At 33.9% G+C, this 25,078-nt stretch overlaps 2 protein-coding genes across 2 annotated transcripts in view; one reads left to right on the top strand and one right to left on the bottom strand.

Annotated features, from left to right (window-relative positions):
• The window catches only part of ADAMTS17 (ADAM metallopeptidase with thrombospondin type 1 motif 17), a 507,844-nt gene that overhangs the window by 350,414 nt on the left and 132,352 nt on the right, over positions 1-25,078 (bottom strand). The window lies entirely within an intron of this gene.
• LOC127552293 (nucleosome assembly protein 1-like 1) lies at positions 23,290-23,964 on the top strand (the record flags this gene model as incomplete). The annotated part of the gene is made up of 1 exon (XM_051982876.1): positions 23,290-23,964. A coding segment is annotated over one exon (675 nt), but the record flags the coding sequence as incomplete, so codon positions are not given.

Here is a 25,078-nt window from a genome sequence, read left to right as displayed (position 1 = left end):
TTAGCTTGATCTGAGATCAGGATGGCTACCCCTGCTTTTTTGACTTCACCTGAAGCATAGTAGATTTTGCTCCAACCTTTTACCTTTAACCTGCATGTATCTCCCCGCTTCAGGTGTGTTTCCTGTAAACAACATATTGTAGGATTCTGGCTTTTAATCCATTCTGCTAACCGCTTCCTCTTCATGGGGGAGTTTACCCCATTCACATTTATGGTTAGAATGACCAATTCTGTATTACTTGCCATCTTGTTAACTCCGGTTTATGCTTTTCTCCCTTCTTTCCCCTTTCCCCCCTTCCCAGTATTAAGCTTGTGAGCACCACTTGCTTCTCACAGTTCTCCCTTTTTAGTATCCCTCCCCCCGCCTTAGAGTTCCTCCCCCTATCTTACCCCTTTCCCTCCCAGTTTCTGTATTCCCTTCCTCTTAGCTTATTCCTTCCCTTTTCACTTTTCCCTTCTCACTTTTCAATGAGGTGGGAGAAGTTTCACCATAGATTGAATATGTCTTAAGATTTTTCACTTAAAGCCAATTCTGAAGGCAGTAAGATACCCACTATATTCATCCCCCTCCCTTCTTTCTCTCAGATATAATAGGTTTCCTATGCCTCTTCATGAGATGTACTACCTCCACTTTACCCTTTTTCTGATACAATGTCCTTTCCACATCAATTTCTAGAATAAGGTATACATGTATTCTTTATACATCTATATAGTCAAAATATAGTTCCCAAGATTAATCTTTACCTTTTTAGATTTCTCTTGAGTTCTATATTTGTAGATCAAACTTTTTGTTAAGTTCTGGCTTTTTCATCAAAAATAGATGAAATTCGCTTACTTCGTTGAATGTCCATCTTCTTCCCTGGAAAAAGATGCTCATTCTCGCTGGGTAAGTTATTTTTGGTTGCATACCAAGTTCCTTAGCCTTTCGGAATATCATATTCCAGGCCCTTCGATCTTTTAATGTGGATGCTGCCAGATCCTGGGTGATCCTTATTGTGGCTCCTTGATACTTGAATTGGGTTTTTCTAGCTGCTTGCAATATTTTTACCTTTGTCTGAGGGTTCTGGCATTTGGCCACTATATTCCTTGGTGTTTTGATTTTAGGATCCCTTTCAGTGGGTGATCGATGAATCCTTTCAACATTTATTTTTTCCTCTGTTCCTATGACTTCTGGGCAGTTCTCTTTGATAATTTCCTGGAAAATAGTGTCCAGGCTCTTTTTTTCATCATGTTTTTCTGGAAGTCCAATGATTCTCAGATTGTCTCTCCTGGATCTGTTTTCCAGGTCTGTTGTCTTCCCCAGAAGGTATTTCACATTCTTTTCCATTGTTTGATTTTTTTGGATTTTCTTGACTGATTCTTCTTGTCTCCTCGAGTCATTCAATTCCATTTGTTCAATTCTGATTTTCAGTGAAGTATTTTCTTCACTCACTTTTTAAAAATCTTTTTCTAATTGTCCCATTGAGTTCTTTTGTTCTGTGGAATTTTTTTTTCCATTTCACCAATTTTGTTTTCCAGTTCACCAAACCTATTTTTCAAGGATTTTACTTCTTTATCCACTCTCTCTTTAACTGACTTCTCCAGGCTCTTTTGCCAAGCCTCCCTCTCCTTTTCCCAAGCTTCTCTCTCCTTTTGCCAAGCCTCACTCTGCTTTTCCCATTTTTCTTCTAGCTCTCTTGTGAGAGCCTTTTTAATTACTTCTATGAGGTTCATCTGTGCTGAGGAACAGATGATCTCCTCCTTTGGGGATTCACCTGGGGACTGTCTGTTTTTAGTCTCCTCAGGATTTAGAGTCTGCTCTCTATCTGTATAGAAGCTGTCAAGGGTTAAAGTCCTCTTCAGTTTCTTGCTCATTCTGTCTAATAATCAAAGACAGACTAGCAAAGAAAAAAAGAAAAAACTGGGGTCTTTCTTTGGGGGAGGGGCTGGGGGTTGTTATCGAGCTTCCTCTACAGACTGCAGGGGGCAGCAGTGAGGCCTACTGTGCAGCACCTGCGCTCTGAGATCCCAGAGCGTGCTGAGTCACTGTGGGGGGGAAGGGGGGAACGGCCAGGTCCCGAGAGACTCCAGCTGTTTGGGGTTGTATTCTACAGCCCCGGTGTTTTTAGCTTCTCTGCTGGGCTGCTGACTTGCTGCCGGAGCAAAGTATTTAATCCTGTAGCGAAGCTCTCCCCGCAGAGACGGCTGCGATAGCTCCCCACCCCCTCTCCAGTCTGCTCCCGTGCTCTCACTGCCGCTGCCTGCTGCCTGCACCCGATCTAAAACTGTCCCAGCCCTCAGTAAAGACAGACCTTTCTTGGCGAATCTCAAGGATGGCTTCTCTTGGTAACTATTTGTGGGGTTTTTTTTTTTTTCAGTCAAGCATTAATTCAGAGGCTTGTAATGAAATGGATAGTGAGAGAAAGCATGGAGCTTACACAGCTATGTGCCTCCTCTCCGCCATCTTAACCGGAAGTCGAATATTGTTTTATTTAATGAAGATGAAGTTCCTAAATTGGAGAATTAGTCCTATCTCCCCCATTTTTTCCAAGGATATTTTGACTTCTTATACAGTGTGATTAGAGTGCTTTCTGGTGATTTATATCTATGTACCATTGGGATGGATAGGAATCTAGTCGATTTGTCCTTGCATACTGTTAATATCAACGATCAGAAAAGGGAGGGTGCTAGATAGCAGAATGAGTTTCGAGTTTTGGACTGGCTATAAATTGATTAGCTAAATGACCCACATTACTTTATGAATAGCTTGCTTCAGCAGCTCTTGGAACTAAGCTCTTGGTTAGAAATAGATGATTAGGGGAGGCCCATCACTCGGGGAATGGTTGAACAAGATATGGTATATGGTTGTAATAGAATAGCTTCATATTATAAGAAATGATGAGCCATATGATTTTAGAAAAACCTGGACTTACATGAACTGATGCAAAATGAAATGAGCAGAACTAGGAAAATATTGTACAGCAAAATTGTATGATGATCAATTGTGAATGACTTAACTATTCTTAGCAATACAATGATCCAAGACAGTTCTGAAGGACCCCTAATTAAAGAAAAAAGTTATCTATATTCAGAAAAAGAACTGATGGGAGTCTGAATGCAGATTGAAACATACTGTTTTTCAATTTTTTTTGGCCTGTGTATTCTTTCACAACATAATTAATATGGAAATATATATTTACCTGATTTTACATGCATAACATTTCAAATTAGTATCTCATAAAGGGAGAAGTGGATGGCAGAGAGAGAGAATTTGAAACTCAAATTTAAAAAATTAATGTTAAAAATTGTTTTTACATGTAACTGGGAAAAATTTATGTTTTTAAAAAGTGAAATAGTTTGTTACTATCATCATTTTCCCATTTGTTCAGGATTACACAAGTATGCTTTTGAAATATGAACAAAAGGTGAGTATCCTTGAGATTAAAGCAGATTCAAAAGGTTGCTCTGGCTTTGTGTAGACTAGATTTATGAATTTAGTCATTTAAGAATGTGGTTGAAAAGAGAGACATTCATACCTACTTCTGATTCGAAATTACCAAAAAGAGAAGAAAAAAGGGGAAGGACGTGACTTTCCAGGAGAATATGAAACCAGAATGGATTGCAGAGTGAGGGGAGGAGGCCAAGGTGTAAATTAAAAGTAAGGTAATTATAAACTCTTTGCTTCTGCCTCTCTGCCTACTTCTTCCTACCCCTCCCTCCCAATCTCCCTCCTTCCCTACTTCCTCCTCTCTCTTTCTTTCCCTCCTTCTCTCTCCTTCCCTTTCTCTTTCCTCCCTCCCTCTCTCATCCATCTATCTATTCATCTATCTACCTCTCTATCTATCTCCCTATCTACCTACCTATCTATCTATTTATCAGCATATATTTTGGAGAAGAGGTGTAGTTTAAGTCCACAGAATCAAAGAATTTGAGAGTTGGAAAGGACTCCAAAAGCCATTTATTCTAACTCATACAGAAAGAAATCTTCACTTCACATACTGATTTTGCATTCATCTTGCACAGACTGATGATATAGAAAAATGAAGGACTCCCAAGAGCCATACTTAACTTTCCTAAAAAATTGATATAGTAGATTGTTATAACAGAGGTGAGAGGCCACCAACACCTAAAAATTGGAGAAACAGGAAAAAAAAATGTTGCTATCATCACTAACTCCTTCTATCAGTGGATGGTAGCAAGCCAAGGGAAGAATTAACAGAGGAGGGAAATAGGATATACTTTGCATATGTTTTTCTACATTTTACAAATATGTATTATAAACCCCCAAAGTGAGGAAATTTCCCAGGATATACACAGACCTCTTTGATAATTTGCATATCTGTTACAAGGATCAGAATAAAATGATAACAAAGTATAATAAGTGATTATTTTTCTTTCTCAGCTCACATGAGAATTCTAGAATTTAAGATTTGGAAGTTATGTTAGACCATCATCTATTCCAGGGATTTTTAAAAATATTTTTGTCATGGTCCCTTTGGCAGCTTAGAATTAGTCTCTGAACTTCTTCTCAGAATGATGTTTTTAAATTGAATTTTATTTTATTTTCAGTTCCAAATTATATTTCTCCTCCACCCATTGAGAAGAGAAGAAATACAAAATCCATTACAAATATGAAGTTACACAAAACAAATTTCAGTATTGGTCATGCTTTGGGGTGGTGTGGGAACAAAAGAAAAAAGAAAGAAAAATATTCTTCTTCCCAAACAGTGAACCCCAAAAGACATCTTGTAAGGTGAGTTCTTTTTTATTTGTATTTTCTTGTAAAGTGCTTAAGGATAGAAAGTGTCTTATATCTTGTTCTCTGAGACCTCAACAGTGATCTGAAGGATATATGCTCAGAAAAAGCTCTAGAATGAGAGCACCTGAGTTTAAATCCAGCTTTTGATGCTTATCTGTGTGACTTCAGAGACTTCATTTAACTTTCCTGGACCTCAATTTATTCATAAGTAAAATGAGGTGATTAAACAAGATGGAATTTGAAATTCATCCCAGCCCTATTCTTTGCAGAGGCTATGGGTTTAGGTAGCTGAATGGGGGCAGTTTCATGTCTCCTTTATTCCTCAAGACATCAAGTACAGTTTGTCAATATGGACACAAAATCTTGAAAGAAAAAAAAAGGATTGTAAAAGAACAGTGGAGGTGAGGTCTAATAAATGATCTTACTCGTTCTTCGAAGACTATATCATAAAGCAATTGTCCATCCTACTCATACAAAAGCACACAAGTCATAATTCGTTCATCTTTAAAGGTGGCACACACCTCATTATAGTCATTAGTGAAAACAATATTTTTTTTGGCTTTTATAAGTTACTACAAAGGAAAATCAGTACATTTCTAGCAAATCTGGAAATTGCCTTAGAAATGACAGATTTCTAAAGAGATTTTTAAAGATGGACATGTCATGTCAATAATTAAGTATTGATATTGTTACATGATGTTCATAAAGAGAAATATCAGGATTCCACTGTGTATATAAGATTGGAAAATTATTTTTTTATATATGCTTCATTCATTTTATGGTTTTATCATCAATCTCAGAACACTTTCCTTTAACAAAGACAAAAGAATAACACCAGCACAAAATGGAAAGAAATCCTTTCCTCCTCTTAGCCAAGATTCAAGATAAATGAAAATTCTATGATTCACATGTTATTACTTTATACTGCTACCGTGAAGTATTATTCTTTGAAGGTCATAATCTGCTCCCTGGTGGTGACATAAGTAACACAACACCACTCTAAGTGATGGGGCTAGATTGTAGCAAAGGTCCATTATCAAGAAAAATGTAAAGAAGGCAAAATTCAAAGGAAGACTTGAAATGCTATTTTAAACCAGAATGGAGTATCAGGTGTCAGAAAGACTAAGAGAAGTATCTATTTATGTATATGAATATTTCATAGGGAATAATGTTCAAGGACAGAATGGCATCTGAAAAAAAAAAAAAAGAAAAGAAAAACAAATGACAGCAAAAGTTGTTTGGTGCTTGCTGAAAATCTACAGTGAAAGTTTCAGAAGCAAGAGGAATTTCCACCAAAATAACAACTGACTCCATACAAGGCATTGACATGAAAGGTGATTTTTTTAGATTTCTTTAATCTCACCAAATCTTTATTCTAAAAATTAATGAAAAAATAGACTGTTTTTAATGTAGTTTGCTTAAACTACACAAAGAATATTTATGATCTAGGGAAAAATGTCTTTCTACAAGTTCCCAGAAGATAATACAAACTTTGGCACAATTTTCTATTTAGCTTCAAGGAAGCTTTTTGTCCAAAGAATGCCAAAAGTATTTACTCAAGTGAGAAGTTGTACTTAGGTATGATAATGATAATACTTATTTGACATGGTTTTTTTTTTTAAATTTTCCACTCTCAAACACAGTACTTAGTATACAACAGATGCTTAATAAATGTTGCTTAAAAAGTAATAATGTACAGCTTAAATAGCTAGTTTAGGAAAGATTTGGGGAAAATAAGCACATTAATACACTATTGGTGGAGTTATAAGTTGGTCTGATTGTTTTGGGAAAAAAAAATTAGCAGTTATCAATTGACAGGAATTGCTTTAGCTCTGACTATATGTTAGCCACTGTGCTAGGCCCTTGGAGATACAAAAAGAAAAAAATGAAATAATATTTACTCTCAAAGAACATATAATCTATTAGAGGAGACAACATAAACATATATAAATATATGTAGAATAAAATAAAATAAATATTAGGTGGTTAAATACTAAATATCTAGAGAATGAGCATATTAGCAGTTAAGGAAGGGTTGAAAATATTAAAGGAAGAGTGGGATTCTATGAGACAGCAATGAGGAAAGTATATTTTTGGGATGGAATTGGAACTTTTGCAAAGCAATAGAAATGGGAAAGGGAATGCTGCATGTAAGAAATGGAGAGATCAATTTGTCTGTACCACAGCATGAAGGATTTATGTAATTCACATTGTATAATCAAGCTAGAATGTCAAATTGATCAAGATTGTAAGGAAATTTAAAAGTCCAAGAGAAGGAAGCCACAGGAGAGTTTACTGAATATGGGAGACACATGGACAGACCTACACTTAAGGAAAATAATTTTGGCATCTAGGAGGTGGATAGATTAGGGTAGAGAGAACAGGGGCAGAGAGACAAATTAGAGGTCACTGTCTAAACTAAGAGGCATCTATATGAGTAGATAAAATGGGGCAGATTCTGAAAGTAACCACTGCAACGTTTGGAAATCTATGGAAAGTCTATGATTCATATGAAAATCATTGGAAATGTGCAGTGCAGGAGAGTGAGGAATTAAAGATTAAAAATGAAGTCATGATCAGAGGAGACTAGAAGAGTGATAGTGTTTTGTTTTTGTTTTTGTTTTTATTTTTTTTTTTACAGAAACAAGAAATCTAGAAGAGTGGTAGGGTTGCAGATTGAAAGATAATAAGTTTCATTTTGGAAATGTTGAAATTTCACATGTCTCCAGGACATCAATTTGGCATTGAATGAAAAGTTGCTAACTCTTCACACTCTGCCCCAGTGATCACATTTCAGTGCAAAGATATCATATAAATCAATATATTTATAGTTTTACTTTTTGTAATAGCAAAAATCATGAAAGGAAGTGGGTATTCCTCAGATTCTGAAGAAACTGTGATAAATGGACCATAATAGAATATACACATAAAATGATAAATTAATAAACAAACATATAGTGCTCCTATGTATCAGATATTGTGTTAGTTGCTGGGGATATGAAGGCAAAAATGAAATAGGCATTGCTCTCAAAGACTTATATTCTAATAGGGTAATGAGGAATTCAGAAAAATAGAAACTTATATAATTGATATAGAATGAAGACAGCAGGAACACAATATTCACAATAATTACAACAATGGAAATGAAATAATATGAAAAGCATTGGAAATCAAGCAAAATATAATGACAGTTTTTGTCCCAGAACACTGATAGTGAAACTTCTCTTAAAATTTAACAAGGGGTATAAAATGTAGCACACATTGTTGCCTGTTTCTTCTGTTTTGTTTAATTTTTCTTATAAGGGAGCGTTCTAAGAGTATGGGCTTATTAGAAAATGGCTATGGAATTTTAAAAAACCCTTCAACAAAAATGTTTTTGTGAGACAATGGATAAAAAGCTAGAATTGGAGCTGAGAATATCCATTTAAATCCTACTTTTGCACATCTTGACTCCGAGATCTTTGACAAATCACTCAACTTCTCATGTTCTAAGCAAGTCTCTAAGATAAGAAGTTGCAGAAAAAATGTTGACCTCAATTACTAGAAAGATTCCTCATTCTGGAGTTCCTCTATAAATGAAATCAGATGTTCAGCACCAATCCCCTTTAAATAATAAAAAATAATTTCATTTTATGCAATAGGATCTAATAAACATAGATCAAAAGGTTGAAAAAAGATCTTATAGCATCAATGCCAACACCATTATTTTATAATTGAAGAAACTGAGGTAAGTTACATTTTGATTTTTAACAAAACCATATCTTGGGCATTATTTTATAAACTAAAACTTATGTATATTGCTGACCAGAGTGAAAGAGACAATTTTAGGCTTTTCTTCAGAGGACATTTGTGATGACCGCGTATTTAAAATCAGCCAGAGTCAGGAATTCAGGTTAAGGGAAAAATCTTCAATCTTTATTCTCAGTAGAGGTGAGGGGAGAATGCAACAGCAATATGGGCAGCTGCGACAGGAAGCCAGCTAGCAGAGGGGGATCGGAGATGAAGGGCAGGTTGCAATAGCAATGTGAGCAGCTGTGTCAAGAAGCCAATCAGCAGTCTCTCTTTCTGCTTCCTTCTCCACCCCACCTGCCTCCACTCACCAAAAACGTCATTTCCTATACAACACATCAGGACTTGCACAAAGAGTGGGTGGGGGCCATTCTTTCTCCAAGCATATATATTAATAGAGTATGGTCCAATTACTATTTAGCCTCACGTGCTTGGGACCTCAGTGCATCAACTCAAGCCTCAGCCCATTACAGACATTGGTGTCTATAACCTTATGTTTTAAGTGTACTTGTTTGAAATGCTTGATTCAAAAAGATATGACTTACTCCTATATTTACAAGTTGCAAATATAGATTTCAGAAAGAGACTTTAGCTTCTAAAAGTTTATCATCAAATAATGTGATAATCAAAATGCTTAGACTTCAGGTAGCATTTTTTGATATTCAATTTCAGTTCCTACTACTATGATTCTTTGAAAGTAGATAAAGAACCAATATTTCAACTGAATTATGTCAGTATTTATGACAAAAGTAGGTATTCTACATAAGACCATAACAACTTCTTTCAAAAGTGAAAAACTCAAATGCATGGTTGTTTTATTTTCATAATTCCAAATGAATGGTTATTTTTTCCCACTAAATGGACCAAGTTAACTATTATTCAGTTATCATGTAGATATGTTCTGAATGAAATGATAATGTTCACTTTAGTGATTATGAACATGATTTACTATAAGTTAATCCACTTTTTATCCCTGAATAAAAGAAAAAAAATTCATGATTTCTGCTTTCTAGAACCTTAGCTCTTTGAATGAGTCTTACTGCTTTTCAGAGATGATGAATTTAAAATTTGGGGATCAGTTGTTGTTGTTTGCAGGTGTTGGGGGAAAGATTAAGCAAATTAAATAGTCAGTAACCAAATAATAAAGGTATGTGGTCAAAAGTAATTTAAAGAAGTAAGTAAATACTCATATGTCAAACATGAAAAATGGAGTACAAAGGGAGGTTGAAATTCCCATTGTTTGGTCCCATTATCAGTATTGTCAGGAATTAACTTTTTTCTATATATGTTTAAAGTATGAACAAACCATTCATTATTAGAATATAAGATTCTTGAAGATAGAGATAGCCTTTCTCCCTCCCTCCTTTCCTTCCTTCTTCTCTTTCTTCCTCCCTTCTTTCCATCTCTCCTTCTCTCATCCCTCCCTCTCTTCCTATCTCTCCATCTCTCTCTCTCCCTTTCTTTCTTTCTTGATTCCTTTTTTTCCTTTCTTTCTGTTGGGTCTCAGACAATGTCTAGCAGGCAAGTTAGGGACATAGCTGATACTGTAATTTTATTTATTAGAATAGAGTATTCCCAGCAAGAAACTTCTTTTATCAATGTATACTGTCATCTTCTCTGCAACTTATGATTTTAGAGAGTTGTCTCAAACCCTGAGAGGCAAGTGAATTACCCAAAGTTACACATCCTGCATGTGTTAGAAATGGGCCTGGAACTTGAACTTTTTTGCTATGAGTTCAGCTTTTTCTCAAACATGCCATATTGCCTTGCCCATAGATGTTTAAATCTTTTTTCGATTGATTAGACAATCCTGAAATAATTAAGTACATGCTGGGATACTTGGAAACATACCTCTCTTATAATAACTATCAAAAAATAAATGATTTGGGGAGAAGTTTGGGGAGGGGAGGGCATAGAATATGTAGGGAAGGGAAACCATGTGAGAAGTTATAACCACCCTCAGTGTTTTCTGAAGAGATTTGTGTAAATTTGTCAATTTTCTTTTCTTGTGATTTTGTGAAATGTTCTATTATTATAACCTTATTTTTTTCTGCACAATATAAAATGTCATTTTTAGCTGAGATGATGTTAGAATTAAATCTCATTATTTTGAGCCCTAAGATGCCAAAATTTTATATTGTTGGACAGACAGTATTTAAAGTGAAAACAAAGTTAGGTGAGAATAACTACTTACAATATAGTGGGTACTCAAACAGACACAATGAGTAGCAGATTGGCAATGGAGTAAAAATTATTAACTTGAAGCAGCAATGCACTGTAGCATGTGGGACTATAAACATTTAACCACTCATCCTCTACATAATAATTAAGAGGATAAAAGTATAACTTTAGTTAGTTTTGAAACTCTTAGATTTTGGAATTGTTTTATTACCTAAATGCTATAATGAATTAATTCACTGATTGAAGAAGCTTTGTTTTCTGATTTCTTGGAAAGAGAAAACTAATCATATCAACCTTCTTTATTTGTAAACAAATTTGTAAAATGTAGATGTTCACCCTTAAAACACACATACACATTGATTTATAGTTCTTGGCCATTAGAAGCCTATATTGTTTACCATTAAAAATTCTGGAAAGTTAGAAAAAGAATTGTTTTTTTTATTTGAAGAGGTATACTTGTTAGGTCCCAATTAGTATAAATAACGAATGCTGTGAAATGATTATTGGAAAAATTATAGTTGTGTAAAATATTATATTGGCTCTAGCCTAATTAAAATAGCAAAATTAAAAATAATGCAATTATGAAATTCATCATTCACACATATCAAGATCTAGCTGTACAACAGGAAGTAAAGAACTAGTCTTCTTCCCAAAGACTGTTGCACTGGACATTGGCCAGAGAACCAGAGAATGAGCAGGTAGTAGAATTGGAGGACAAAAGAGTGAAAGAGAACATTCTTCTAGCTGTCTCTGGGTAACTTTTTTTTTTTAACGAACAAATGAGAAAATATGCTGGGTGCCTAACGACAACAGAGTTATGATGACTTACCTAATTCAACATTCTAACTGATGTCTTGACATGATGAGAGTTTGCCTAGAGACTTTTGTGAAGGGTATCTGATATTCATACATGGCAAAGTGGAGCTACCATACTTACTTCAAAGAGTACTCTTGCTAGTATCTTGGGAAGTATCTTGGGAGTGAAGGAGCTTAGGAGACAGAGGAGACACAAACTATGTCAAAACATAATAAAGTTTGTTCTCCACCACACTATTATACATTTGTTGGTCTCCTTATGTTTATAAAATGTTCCTTAGGAGCATGGACAAAGAGTGAAAAGAAGCTAGATGCTTGTGAGCCTGACTTTGGTCACTTTAAGAGCATAACAATCACAGAAAGGAAATTTACATAAACTTCTGTTTTTTCATTTATACTGACTGCACACCACCACTCTCCCTACCATCATTTGTGGAATTTAGGATGAGTTTTCCCTAACAATCCAAATAAATGAAAGGTTCAGCCTGGCTCCAAGATTACATGGTTGTGACCAAGAGCCAAGCTGTAACTGGATGAAATAATCTACTTCATTCCTAACGAATCATAAAGCTGCTTACTTGGCACAGAAAGATGGAAACATCAAGCGAGAGGGCAATCTTGATCTGATTATGTCACACCAAGGTTGGAGACTGATAACGTGTAAGAATTCAAACTTCAGTTTGATGTTGATATGCTCTTGTTAAACTCTTGATCTGGCTGGGTTCAAAGCAACTAAATTGGAAGAAGGCTCTTCAAGAAACCACAGTTCTATGTCAAGCCTCCTCATGAGAGAAGTAGGTGCCTAAGAAAAAAACTTATAAAAGAATTTTAACCAGTTGATCTCATGGAAGGACACTTTCCTGAAGAAATCCATATTTGCCATTTAAATGGGTGCTGTAAAACTGAATAGCATATTACAGACAGACAATGGCTGGAAACTGTAAATATACATTTCTTTCTCTTTAAATCCTATTCTTTTTCAGCCAAAAATGTAATCAAGTAAAGCAATGTATTTTGTTGAATGTTAGATCCAAAATAAATTGTGGTTCTCTGTCTCAAAAGTGGCCAGTGGAAGCTCATCCCACACAAAGAAATACCTACATATTTTCACCATTTTTGAATTTGTTTCAGCCATTATGTAACCTTTAGCACTACCTTGGCAGGAGGGCCAAAAAAAGTTGAACTCACTCCCTCAGGCAACTGGTTTTAGCTTGGACTTTCTGCCAAGACACAAATACAAACCTCCTGCTGCTGTTTTCTCTTTGTGTGTCTGCATGGCATGCAGAGGTCCTAGTCAGGTTTCTCATTATGTGAACTTAGTAGAACTTTTTAAGGCACAAATGAGGAACTTTCAAGCCTTCATTTTAGGAAAGTTTAAAAAAAAATTCCCAGTCATCTTATCTTTAAATAAAGTTAAAATTAGACCCCACATCAAAAAGAGGAAAGAAGAAAAAAGAAAGGTATTTATTCCACCCCCCTTTTTTAATATTCATGTACTATTGATCCTTAATTCTAACTCATTACTCCCTACTAGCAGATATTCACCTTCCAAGACCCAGAAGTAAACTGATTGGTTTAACTCTATTGGGGGAAAAAAAGGAATCAGCACACACATTTGCCATGTCTGTCTGTCTATCTGCATAATTATTTTTGGACAGGTATATATACCTTAGATAATATACATAAACACACACACAGACACACTGCTCCCTATTTCCCATAGGTATATATAAACTTTTCTGTTTAGCTTTTAAAGCCCTTTAGAACCTGCATTACTAGTCTCATTATCCATGATAGTCTTCTAATACTTTTTTCTGTTCTTCCTGTATATAATTTCATTCTCCTACCTCCATGCCTTGAAATGCTCTCCCTACTCACTTTTATCTCACAGAATCTCATATATATCTCATAATTAAGCCTTTCTTGATCCTAGTTTCGGATAAATCAAACATGTAGAGCTACTAGTGCTCTACATACCATAATATTTAGTATTGTTCTACAGACATTTGTTCTGTATATACGTATATGTACATATTAACTAGAATGTAAGCTTAAGAGTAGAGACTCTTATTTTTATCTTTGTATCCCCAGTACCTAGCATATAATATATTCTTGTTGATTGACAAAGAGATGCTATAGGTTTTTCATTCAATAACATAATTTAGATAAAGACATTCTCCATCTACTTGTCTATTCCTTTTTCCTTAGACTGAATTTCATTTAGGAGTCTCCACAACGATTTAGAGATTCATCCCATATGAACAATATTATCCACAAAGATGAACTGCAGGATCTCATCATCTACGCAGACCTCTTCATCAACTTAAGACTGATGAATTGCATCTCCCTCCTGATGGAAGTAACTACTTTTGGTGCCCTGTTTTAAGAGTCATTTTATTTTAATAATCAAGGAGTCATAGACAAAAATTATCTCTGCTATATCTATAACAAGGTTTATGGAGACTTCTATCTTTATCTGTAATTCACGCATCAGTCTGTTATTTGACTTATTGTCATATTCATTCCTATCATTTTGAACTCTAGAGTAATCCTAATATATTTGTACATAATCCTCTTTTATAAAATTTCAATGCACCTTCCAATCCGTCAGTCTCAGACTTTTTACCAATTCAAAAATGTTTTATTTAATCAACTAGAAAAAACACCTTTTACCTTTAAGAACTTGCATTGACAGTCTACCATGCTTAGGACACCATTCTTCTTCATATCTATCTCTCAGAATCAATTTCTTTTCTTCAAGTCTCTATTTGAGTACAATCCATGACTTCACTAGTTCTTGACACCCTCTTCTTCCTCAAATTATCCTATATTTTCTTATCTTTTACATTTATAACATGTAAATGTTGTATCTTCCAAGTAGAATTTAAGTTCTTTGAAGGGACTTATTTTATTTCATATTTATATCCTCAATGCTTAGCACAGAAAGTGCTTGAAATAGAAGTATCTCAAAAAATGTTTGATTAATGAATGTTTTCCAATCCTCTCAATGTGTTGGTTGTCTACTTAAGTATGAACTCCATTTTGTGTATTCATCAAATGTGGTACTCAAACTGAATACAATAATCAAATCTGGTCCAATTAAATTTGATTTTGTAACAACATATTGTAGAAGTTAGCCTGGTGAAAAGAAAATTTATAGGTGACATGATAAGTAGTTGAAGGACTGACTTGAGGAAGAAAGGTTAGACTTTTCTGCTTTGCCTAAATGGGAAGAATTAAGTTGGAGACTGCAGAGAAGCAGATTTCTATTCCAAGTAAGGAAAAACTTTGAACAAACAGAGCTTTCCAAAAGTGGCATGGGAAATCCTTGGAGAATGGTCACAGCTTGACATGGGGAGTTTTCAAACAGATTCTGGATGGCCATTTATCAGTGGATGTGAGTTGGATCAAATGTTCCCTAAGTTCCTTTGCGAACATCAGATTCTGTTCTTTTCCAGGTGTCTCCAATATTTAAACTCTGAACAATCACAAGTAGAGTCATAACCCTGAGTATTATTAGAAGAATGAGCTATAAGAATTGCATGTGAAAATTACTTATTTGGATTCTTCCTGGCTTATAACTGGCAATTATTTCCCTAGTTTGCACATTACCCAAATTAAGAAAAGACATGCAAACGGGTGAGGAAAATTAATTTCAAAATATTGCTCTAAATTCCAATAGAATATTGCCTCCCAGGGACAAGGAGAGTCATTGAGTCATTAATCATAATCCTCTTATGCTCTGAATTTCATCTCAGAAACAGAACACAATGACAGAATCACATATGTAGCCTGAAGATTACAGATTCCCCTGGTTTTCCTCTCTCTTCAAGCACAGGATTAAATGACTAGAAATGTCCATGAATATGTGTAATATACTCACATGCACATTCATGAAAAAAGTCCTAAAAACTAAGATTACAATGGCTGTTACCATATTTCATCCACAAGTCCTATTTGGATCAAGTCTCTCACTTTCCCCCTCAGAAAGCAATATGTTAAAGAGTAATATTACTATGGTCCACTATATTATTATTTCTTTGGGGAAAATAAACATAGAGCACCAGAAAGGATTTTGAATCTCAAGAGATAGGTTCAAATCCCAGATCTTTCTCATGAATGACTTAGAATGACTCAATTAACCATCATTATGCCTGAGATTTCCACCTGTTAATGATGGGGTTGGATTAAATGACATGAAAGGCCTCTTCCAGATCTAAATCTATGATCCAATAATTCATTAAAGCCTTTATAAGGGATTTCCCTGACTCCTTATTCCTATTCCAAGGTAGTATCAATCAAGCTCTACTCTCATTGGATCATTTATGTTAATTGTGACATCTAATTATGTGTGTCTCAATCTCTGCCCCACAGCATAAAATTTCCTCAATATTATGAGCTTTATAAGGAAATCAGTCTTTTTATTTTATTAACAAATCACACACACATATAAAACATAAATTATATATCTATATCTATTTGCCAAATATGGCATTAGTCAATTGAATCATTTACCATAGCCATCAAACTTGGTAGCAAAATTTTTTTTTACTATTTCCAAAAAATCAAATTATTTGAAATAATACCTCACCATTGAAATTGTTACAAAAGAATGTTTTGTGGATTATGAAGGAATTACAAAGTTCCAAAATGCTTTTGAGAAAGAATAGTACCAATGTGGTAAGTATACTGCAACTGAGATAACCAGATTAATTTACAAATAGGAATTCTGGCTTATATATTTAAAGGGATAGGGACTAAAATTGTTATTTCATTGGTTTAAGAAACTCCTATGTAAAGAAAACCCTTTCACCAATTTTTGTCAGCATACTCTCTCTTCAATTTATTGTTTTGTTTACAGCATTGCATAGAGAAGTGATTTGCTAAGGATGTAACATGTGTTAGAGATAAGATCTGAACTCAGGTCTTCATGATTCCAAAACCATCTCTCTTTCCATTATATTACAACTGTATGTTCATTTTTAAAAGGATAAAAATCTCATGGCCTCTATTTTTATCTACTCTTTATGTCTTTTAATTAACAAAATTCTCAATCATTTAAGCTTTATAATACTGACTGGATAGTTTATTTATGTTGTTTTATAGTCTAATATAGACTATCTTAAAAATCTAGGAGTATAGGCTTTATTTTTGAACATCAACCTTTTTTTTGATACATTAATTATTTAGGCCTTTCACCTAAAAAATACTAGCTTTCTATCTAATGACACATTACGAGAGTTTTTGAAGATTAATAAGGTAACATCTTTAAGATTTCTTCAGGCCAGTGTAGACATTCCCACCACAGCAGATGTTCATTGTGGCTTCTAGACAAGCCCATGACTCAAAGACTCTTGGCTCAAGCAGACCAGTCTTGTTAGTAAAGCTCAAAATGCTACACAACATTTCCATTTTTCTCTGCACAGGTCTGTCACTTCCATGTAATAGGAGAGGGAAAGGGCTGGTTTTCCATTCACCAAAAATCCCCAGTATATTTCTTTAAGCAAGGAAAAAATGTACTCTAACTTGAAATTGGGTCTTAAGAAGTGTATTTCACATCAGTATCCAGCAGTGGAAGGGAAATGATGACATTTAACAAACTTTTACTGTAATTAAAAAACATTTTTTTTGATGGACTATGATGGTGATTTGATGCCTAAGATTTTAAACTCAAATCTAAAGTTCAAGATTTCCATTTGTGGGAAGTGTTCATAGTGTAGAGATGACATACTCTATGACTAGGGAGAGTTTCCCCTCCCAAACTACAATACAGCTAACAAATGGTTCAATCTACATTGCCCGCCATATAGTCATCTGTTCCATATCTCTTTTCTTGCCTTATTCCACCTCTAATACATGAGTATGTAAGGAAGGATGTTAGAAAGCAAGGATAAGAGAAAACAACAAAACACACATAACAATACACATATAATATACAAGTTTATACATAAACTTTTCACAATTGGTGGATAGTTGTGTATACTTAGGAGGAAAAATTATCTTTTTTTCTTGAAGAAAAAATGACAATCCTTGCTTTTTCACCACACTCTTCATTCTGAGTTATCATTTCTCTTTAGATGTTTCCCTTTCCAAAAATGAAATCAGAAGACACAAAGACAGTAGTATGGTCCGCATATTTTTAAAACATTAAGACCTTAGGATGATTCAAGGTTCTTAATCTCTGAAGTCCTTCATTCCACCAAAGTTACAAAGATAACCACAAGTTATCGATCATTAAAGTTTTTTTAGGTTAAACTTCTAAACATAAAACTTATTTACTACTCTTTAGACTTCGGGAGAAATTTAAGGAGATTTTTGTAGTCAAATCATGCTCTTATTATTTGGCCAAATCACTGGGAGCTTAAAGGAACTTAGAAATAATAGGTGCTTTGGGATTGATACCTAGCCAATACAATGGTATAAGCATGTCATATCATATCAACATAAACATATCACATTAATACATGTAAATCTGATTTAATAAAAACAATTCTTGGGCTTATATATGTGTCCCAAAAAATGTTGTGCAGTTTTAAGTACTAATAGTTTTAAAGTTTAAACGTACATGAAAATTTTTGCGACAGCCTCTATATTAAGCAGTTAAAGCTTAAAATAGCAGGAAGTTTTTTGTGAGATTATCAATGACAATACTTATCAAGTAAGATCTACATAAATGCAATATATCATTTATTTAATGATAGATTTTTGGAGATTACCCTCTTTCAATACCCTTAGGGAATATTAAAAATATTCTCTTAACAGATTTATTAAGAACCTATTATGTGTCTACAGTAATTTTAAAAGGAATTTCTCTTTCTATTTCTTGCTGATGGGCTTTTTCAGTATATATTTATGTATATACATACACAAATGCTTGATGATTTGTGTTGGCTTGTTTTATATCTTACAATTTTGTTAAAGCTGTGAATTGTTTCCACTAGGGTTTTGGAAGATTTTCTAGGATTCTTTAAATATATCATCATGTCATCTACAAAGAGTAATAGTTTTATTTCCTCACTGCCTATTCTAATTCCTTTCATTTCTTTTTCTTTTCTTATTGCTAAAGCCAGCATTCCTAGTATAATGTAGTGATGATAATGAGCATCCTTGTTTTACCCCTGATTTTACTGGGAATGTATCCAGCTTCTTTACATTACAAATAATGCTTGCTGTAGGTTTTAAATAAATACTACTTATTATTTTAAGGAAAGTTCCCTTTATCCTCCTGATCTCTAGTGTTTTTAATAGCAATGGGTGCTATATTTTGTCAAAAGGTTTTTCTGTATCTATTGAGATTATCATATGATTTCTATTGGTTTTGTTATTGATGTGGTCGATGATGATAATAGTTTTTTTTTTTTTTCTGATATTGAACCAGTTCTGCATTCCTGCTATATATCCCCCTTGGTCATAATGTATTGTGTTGCTGATAAATTGCTGTAATCTCTTTGCTAATATATTTTTAAAAATTTTTGCATCAACATTCATTAGTAAGATTGGTCTGTAATTTTCTTTCTCTGTTTTTACTCTTCCTGATTTAGGTATCAGGGCCATATTTGTGTCATAAAAGGAATTTCCTAAGTAGCTTACATAGTATTGGAATTAATTGTTCTGTAAATATTTAATAGAATTGACTTGTAAATCCTTCTGGCCCTGGAGATTTTTTCCTTTGGGAATTCACTAATGATTTGTTCAATTTCTTTTTCTAAAATAGGGCTGTTTAAATAATTTATTTCCTCTTTTGTTAACTTGGGCAATTCATATTTTTGTAAATATTCATCCATTTCATTAGATTGTCAGATTGGCTGCCATACAGTTTAGCAAAATAGATCCTAATTATTGCTTTAATTTCTTTTTCATTCTTTTTTCATTTCACTTTAATTTCTTCATTCATTTTTGATGCTGATAATTTGGGTTTTTTTCCTTTCCTTTTTCTGACCAAATTAAGGAAAGGTTCATCTATTTTGATGCTTTTTTCAAACGACCAACTCTTAGTTTTATTTATTAGCTCAATAATTTTTTTAGTGTCTATTTTATTAATCTCTCCTTTGAGTTTCAGAATTTCTAGTTTGGCATTTAATTAGAGGTTTTTAATTTGTTCTTTTTCTAGCTTTTTTAGTTGCATACCTAATTTATTGATCTATTCTTTTTCTTTTTTTTAATTCATGTAAGGACTGCTTTGGTTGCATCCCATAGATGCAGATTCATTCTTTTGCATGAAATTATGCATTATTTCTGTGATTTGTTGTTTAACCAACTTATTCTTCAGAATTGGATTATTTTTCTATTGGTTTTTAGTCTATCTTTCCCTGGCCCTTTATTGAATATAATTTGTATTATGTTGTAGTCTGAAAAGGAAGTATTTACTATTTCTGCCTTTCTGCATTTGATTGTAAGATTATATGGTCAATTTTTGTGTAGGTGCCATGTATAGCCAAGAAAAAGATGTATTACTTTCTGTCCCTATTCAATTTTCTCCAGAGGTTTATCATATCTAAATTTTATAGGATCCTACTAACCTCCCTAGTTTCTTTCTTGTTTATTTTGTGGTTAGATTTGTCTGATTCTGAGAGGGGAAGTTTGAGGTCCCTCACTAGAATAGTTTTGTTATCCATTTCTTTCTATAACTGGCTTAAAATCTTCTCTAAGAATTTGCCTGCTCTACCAGTTGATGCAAACACATTTAGTATCCTTACTACTTCATTATTTATGGTATTCTTCATCAAGATGGACTTTCTTTCTTTATCTCTTTTACTAAGATCTATTTTTACTTTTGCTTTATCTGAGACCAGAATTGTTATGTCTGCTTTTTTTATTTTACTTCAACTAAAGCATAATAAATTCTGTTCCAGCCTTTTACCTTTACTAAAGGTAAAATAGTATGTGTATTTTCCTGGGTCAAATGTGTTTCTTGAAAACAACATATTGTAGAATTCTTTTTTTTTTTTAAATTCACTGTGCTATTCACTTCCATTTTTTTGGGAGAGTTCATCCCATTCACATTCACAGCTATGATTACCAGTTCTGTATTTTCTATCCATTCTATTTCTCCCCTGTATATAATTTTGTTCTCTCTTTCCATCCTGTCTTTAGTCTTTTTTTTTTTTTTTAACCCACTCCTATAGTGCCCTGGTTGGTTTTCTGGAGGTCTTTGGACCAGCCTTCCTTGAAGCAAAGTAATCACCATGAGAATAGCCAGGTCTTAAAATCCAAATTCTTTATTGTCTCTTTGCCTGGAGCCTGGGCTAGTTTGGTCTCAGTGGAGGAAATGCAGGAGGACAGGACAATCACTAAGGTGGTATGAGATGGAGTGAATCTCTCTTCTTGACTCTGAAAGCTTGAGCTCCCACCTCCAGTCCTCTGTCTTCTCCAAATCTGACCCTGGCTGAGTTTGTCCCAGCTTATATTCTCTGTTATAATTAGATCATTTACAGTATACTGAGTATAAACCAATCATTATGTCACTAGGGAACCATTATTTGTTATAAGATTAAATCAATCATACTGAACTAGAGAACTCTTAATCACCATGCTAAACTAGATAACCATTGTCTTGTCAATGCCACTGAGTTAGCACCTTATAAAAATCCCTGCTTCAAGCACAGAGTTCTGGCCCATAACCCACTCTACTCACTACCTTATCTCCTATCACCCCTATCCCTTTTGTTAGTAATTTTTTAACCCACTCCATCTACTACCTTATCTTCTATCAACCCTTCCCCCCTTCTCTTATCTTTTCCCCTAGTGTTTCTGCCCTCTCTTCTATCCTCTCACTCCTTTTTATTTTCCTCTTTCTCTTTCTACTTCTTTATAGGATTAGATAAATTTCTATACTCAATGGAATAATTAAATTATTCCTTATTAGGACCAAAACTGATGAGATCAAGCTTCATACAGTGCTCATCCCCTTGCCTTCTTTTTTAGATTGTAATAGGTCTTCCCGTATTTCATGTGAACTTATTTTCCTGTTATACCTTCTTTTTCCTCTTTTTCCAGTATAGACCTTTTCCCATCCCTTAATATCTTTTTATTTTATGTCATCACAGAAGAAAATACTTGCCAAAACAAACCTAAGAACTATATGAACACAATTACAAAACACTTCCCATACGAATAAAGGCAGGAAAAAACAATTGGAAAGATAGCAATTGTTCATGGATAGGCCAAGCTAATATAATAAAAATGACAATTCTGTCTAAATTGGTCTCCTTGCTCAGTGCCATATCAAACTGCCAAAATATTATTTTATAGAACTAGAAAAAATAACACAATTCATCTGGAAGAACAAAAGATCAACAATATCAAGGGAAATAATGAAAAAACTACAAAGGCTGATGGCTTAGCAGTACCAAATCTAAAACTATATTATAAAGCAGTAGTCATCAAAACCATTTGGTACTGGCTAAAAAATAGAGTGGTGGATCGTTAGAGTAGATTAGATACATATAACATAATAATCAAGGCTTCTGGAATAAGAACTCATTATTTTATAAAAATTAGTAGGAAAAATGGAAAATACTGTGTCAGAAACTTGGCTTAATGCTACATCTCACATCCCATATCAAAATAAAGTCAAAATGGATACATAGTTTGGGTATAAAGAATGATACCATAAAACTGAGTGGATGCCCATCAATTGGAGAATGGCTGAATAAATTGTGGTATATGAATATTATGGAATATTACTGTTCGGTAAGAAATGACCAACAGGATGATTTCAGAAAGGCCTGAAGAAACTTACATGAACTGATGCTGAGTGAAATGAGCAGAACCAGGAGATCATTATATACTTCAGCAACAATACTGTATGATGAGCAATTCTGATGGAACTGGCCATCTTCAGCAATGAGATGAACCAAATCAGTTCCAATGGAGCAGTAATGAATTGAACCAGCTACACCCAGTGAAAGAACTCAGGGAGATGACTAAGAACTATTACAAAGAATTTCCAATCCTATATTTTTGTCTGCCTGCATTTTTGATTTCCTTCACAGGCTAATTATACACTATTTCAGAGTTCAATTCTTTTTGTACAGCAAAATAACTGTTTGGACATACGTACTTATTTTGTATCCAATTTATACTTTAACATATTTAACATGTATTGGTCAACCTGCCATCTAGGGAGGGGGTAAGGCAGAAGAGAGGAAAAAATTGGAACAAAAGTTTGGCAATTGTCAATGCTGTAAAATTACCCATGCATATAACTTGTAAATAAAAAGCTATTTTAAAAAATGATACCATAACCAAATTAGGAGAACAACTCATAATTTGCCTATCAGATCTTTGGGAAAGGGAGGAATTTGTGACCAAAGAAGAACTAGAAGAGATTATGAAAGATAAAATGGACATCTTTAAATACATTAAATTTTAAAAGTTTTTGCAGAAACAAAACCAACAGAAACAAGATAAAAGGAAAGTACAAAGCTGGGGGAAAAATCTTTATAGCCAGCATGTTTGAGGAAAGTTTCATTTCTAAAACATATAAAGAACTGTGCCAAATTTATAAGAATTGAAGTCATATGATAAATGGTCAAAGGATAGGAAAAGACAATTTTCAGATGATGAAACTAAAGCCATCTATAGTCATGTGAAAAATACTCTAAATCACTATTGGTTAAAGAAATGCAAAGTAAAACAACTTTGAGATATCACCTCATACCTCTTAGATTGGCTAAGATAACAAGAAAAGATAATGATAAGAGTTGGAGGGTGTGTGCGAAAACTGAAACGCTAATGCATTGTTGGTGGAGTTGTGAATGATCTCTTGAAAGAAAATATGCTGTTCTTTACCAACCACTTTTTGATAAGAGAAGTGAAATCATCAATGCAATTTATGAACCTACAGAGGAAGAATGTGAATGGAAACCAGATGATGATGAAGAGATTTCAGAGGAAATGAAAGAGAAGGCTAAGCTTGAAGAAGAGAAAAAAGATGAAGAAAAAGAAGATCCTAAAGGAATTCCTGAATTTTGGCTGACTGTTTTTAAAAATGTTGATTTGCTCAGTGATATGGTTCAGGAACATGATGAACCTATTCTGAAGCACTTGAAAGATATTAAAGTGAAGTTCTCAGATGCTGGCCAACCTATGAGTTTTACATTAGAATTTCACTTTGAACCCAATGAATATTTCACAAATGAGATGTTAACCAAGACATATCGTATGCAGTCAGAGCCAGATGATTCTGATCCCTTCTCCTTTGACGGACCAGAAATTATGAGTTGCACAGGGTGTCAGGTAGATTGGAAAAAAGGGAAAAATGTCACTTTGAAAACTATTAAGAAGAAACAAAAACACAAGGGACGTGGAACTGTTTGTACTGTGACAAAAACAGTTTCCAACGATTCTTTCTTCAATTTCTTTTCTCCTCCTGAAGTTCCTGAGAGTGGAGACTTGGATGATGATGCACAATCTGGAACTATGCTCAAATGGTTATAAAGTTATGCATACCCTTTGACCCAGTAGTGCCATTACTAGGTCTGTATACCAAGGACATTATAAAGGAGGGAAAAGGACCCACGAGTGCAAAAATGTTTGTAGCAGCTTTTTTTATTTTTTGGTGGTAGCAAAGAATTGGAAAATGAGTAGATATCCATCAGTTGGGGAATGACTGAACAAGCTATGGTATATGAAGGTACTGAAGAATTTTTATTCTATAAAAAATGATGAAGAAGCTGATTTTAGAAAGGTCTGGGAAGATTTACATGAACTGATATTGAGTGAAACCAGCAGAATCAGAATTACTTTGTACACAGTAAGAGCAAGAATGTGCAATGATCAACTATGGAAGACTTGGTTCTTCTCAATGGTTCAATAATTCAAAGCAATCCCTATAGACTTTGGACAGAAAATGCCATCTGCTTCCAGAAAAAGAAATAAGAAGACTGAATATAAATCATAACATGCTATGTTCACTTCTTTTTTTTTTTTTTAAATCTTTCCCATGGTTTTTCCCTTTTGCTCTGATTTTTCTCTCACAACATGAGTCATAAAACAATGTGTGTTAAAAAATAAATAAAACTGGGGGAAAAAGAAATAGAATCACCAAAATTCAAGAAGAGGGAATTAAGAGTTGCAAATCATTCAACTGACAAAGAAAATGTAAAAAATATGCTGACAGCAATGTAATGCATCACTACTCTCTATGAAACTACATGACTGTCATTTCTCCAACAATTGAGATAATTTTAAAAAACCTATTATGTACATAGTCAGGTATGTGATTCATTCCCTGTACTCAAGGAATTATGACCTAGTTAAAGAAATAACATTTACATAAAAAAGTCAAACAACATAAAGAAACAATATAAAAAAATATTAAGTGCTAGATGAGCAGAACAGAACATACATTTTATGGGCTAAGAGAATTGCTTAATTAATGTCATGATTATGTAATTCATAAGCTACCCTTTTGTTAAAATATATTAGGGATAGACGATTATCTGTTAATATAATTTTATAACCAATATCATATGTATTTTTAAATTATACAAGAATGAACCAAGCCAAAAAAGTTGGTGCCCTGAGATTCAGTAAATATATTATATGGTAC

The sequence above is a fragment of the Antechinus flavipes genome, chromosome 2, assembly GCF_016432865.1.
Source record: "Antechinus flavipes isolate AdamAnt ecotype Samford, QLD, Australia chromosome 2, AdamAnt_v2, whole genome shotgun sequence".
Classification (NCBI taxonomy): domain Eukaryota; kingdom Metazoa; phylum Chordata; class Mammalia; order Dasyuromorphia; family Dasyuridae; genus Antechinus; species Antechinus flavipes.
Note: the sequence above shows the minus strand (reverse complement) of the source record. Positions and strands in the feature narration are given on the sequence as shown.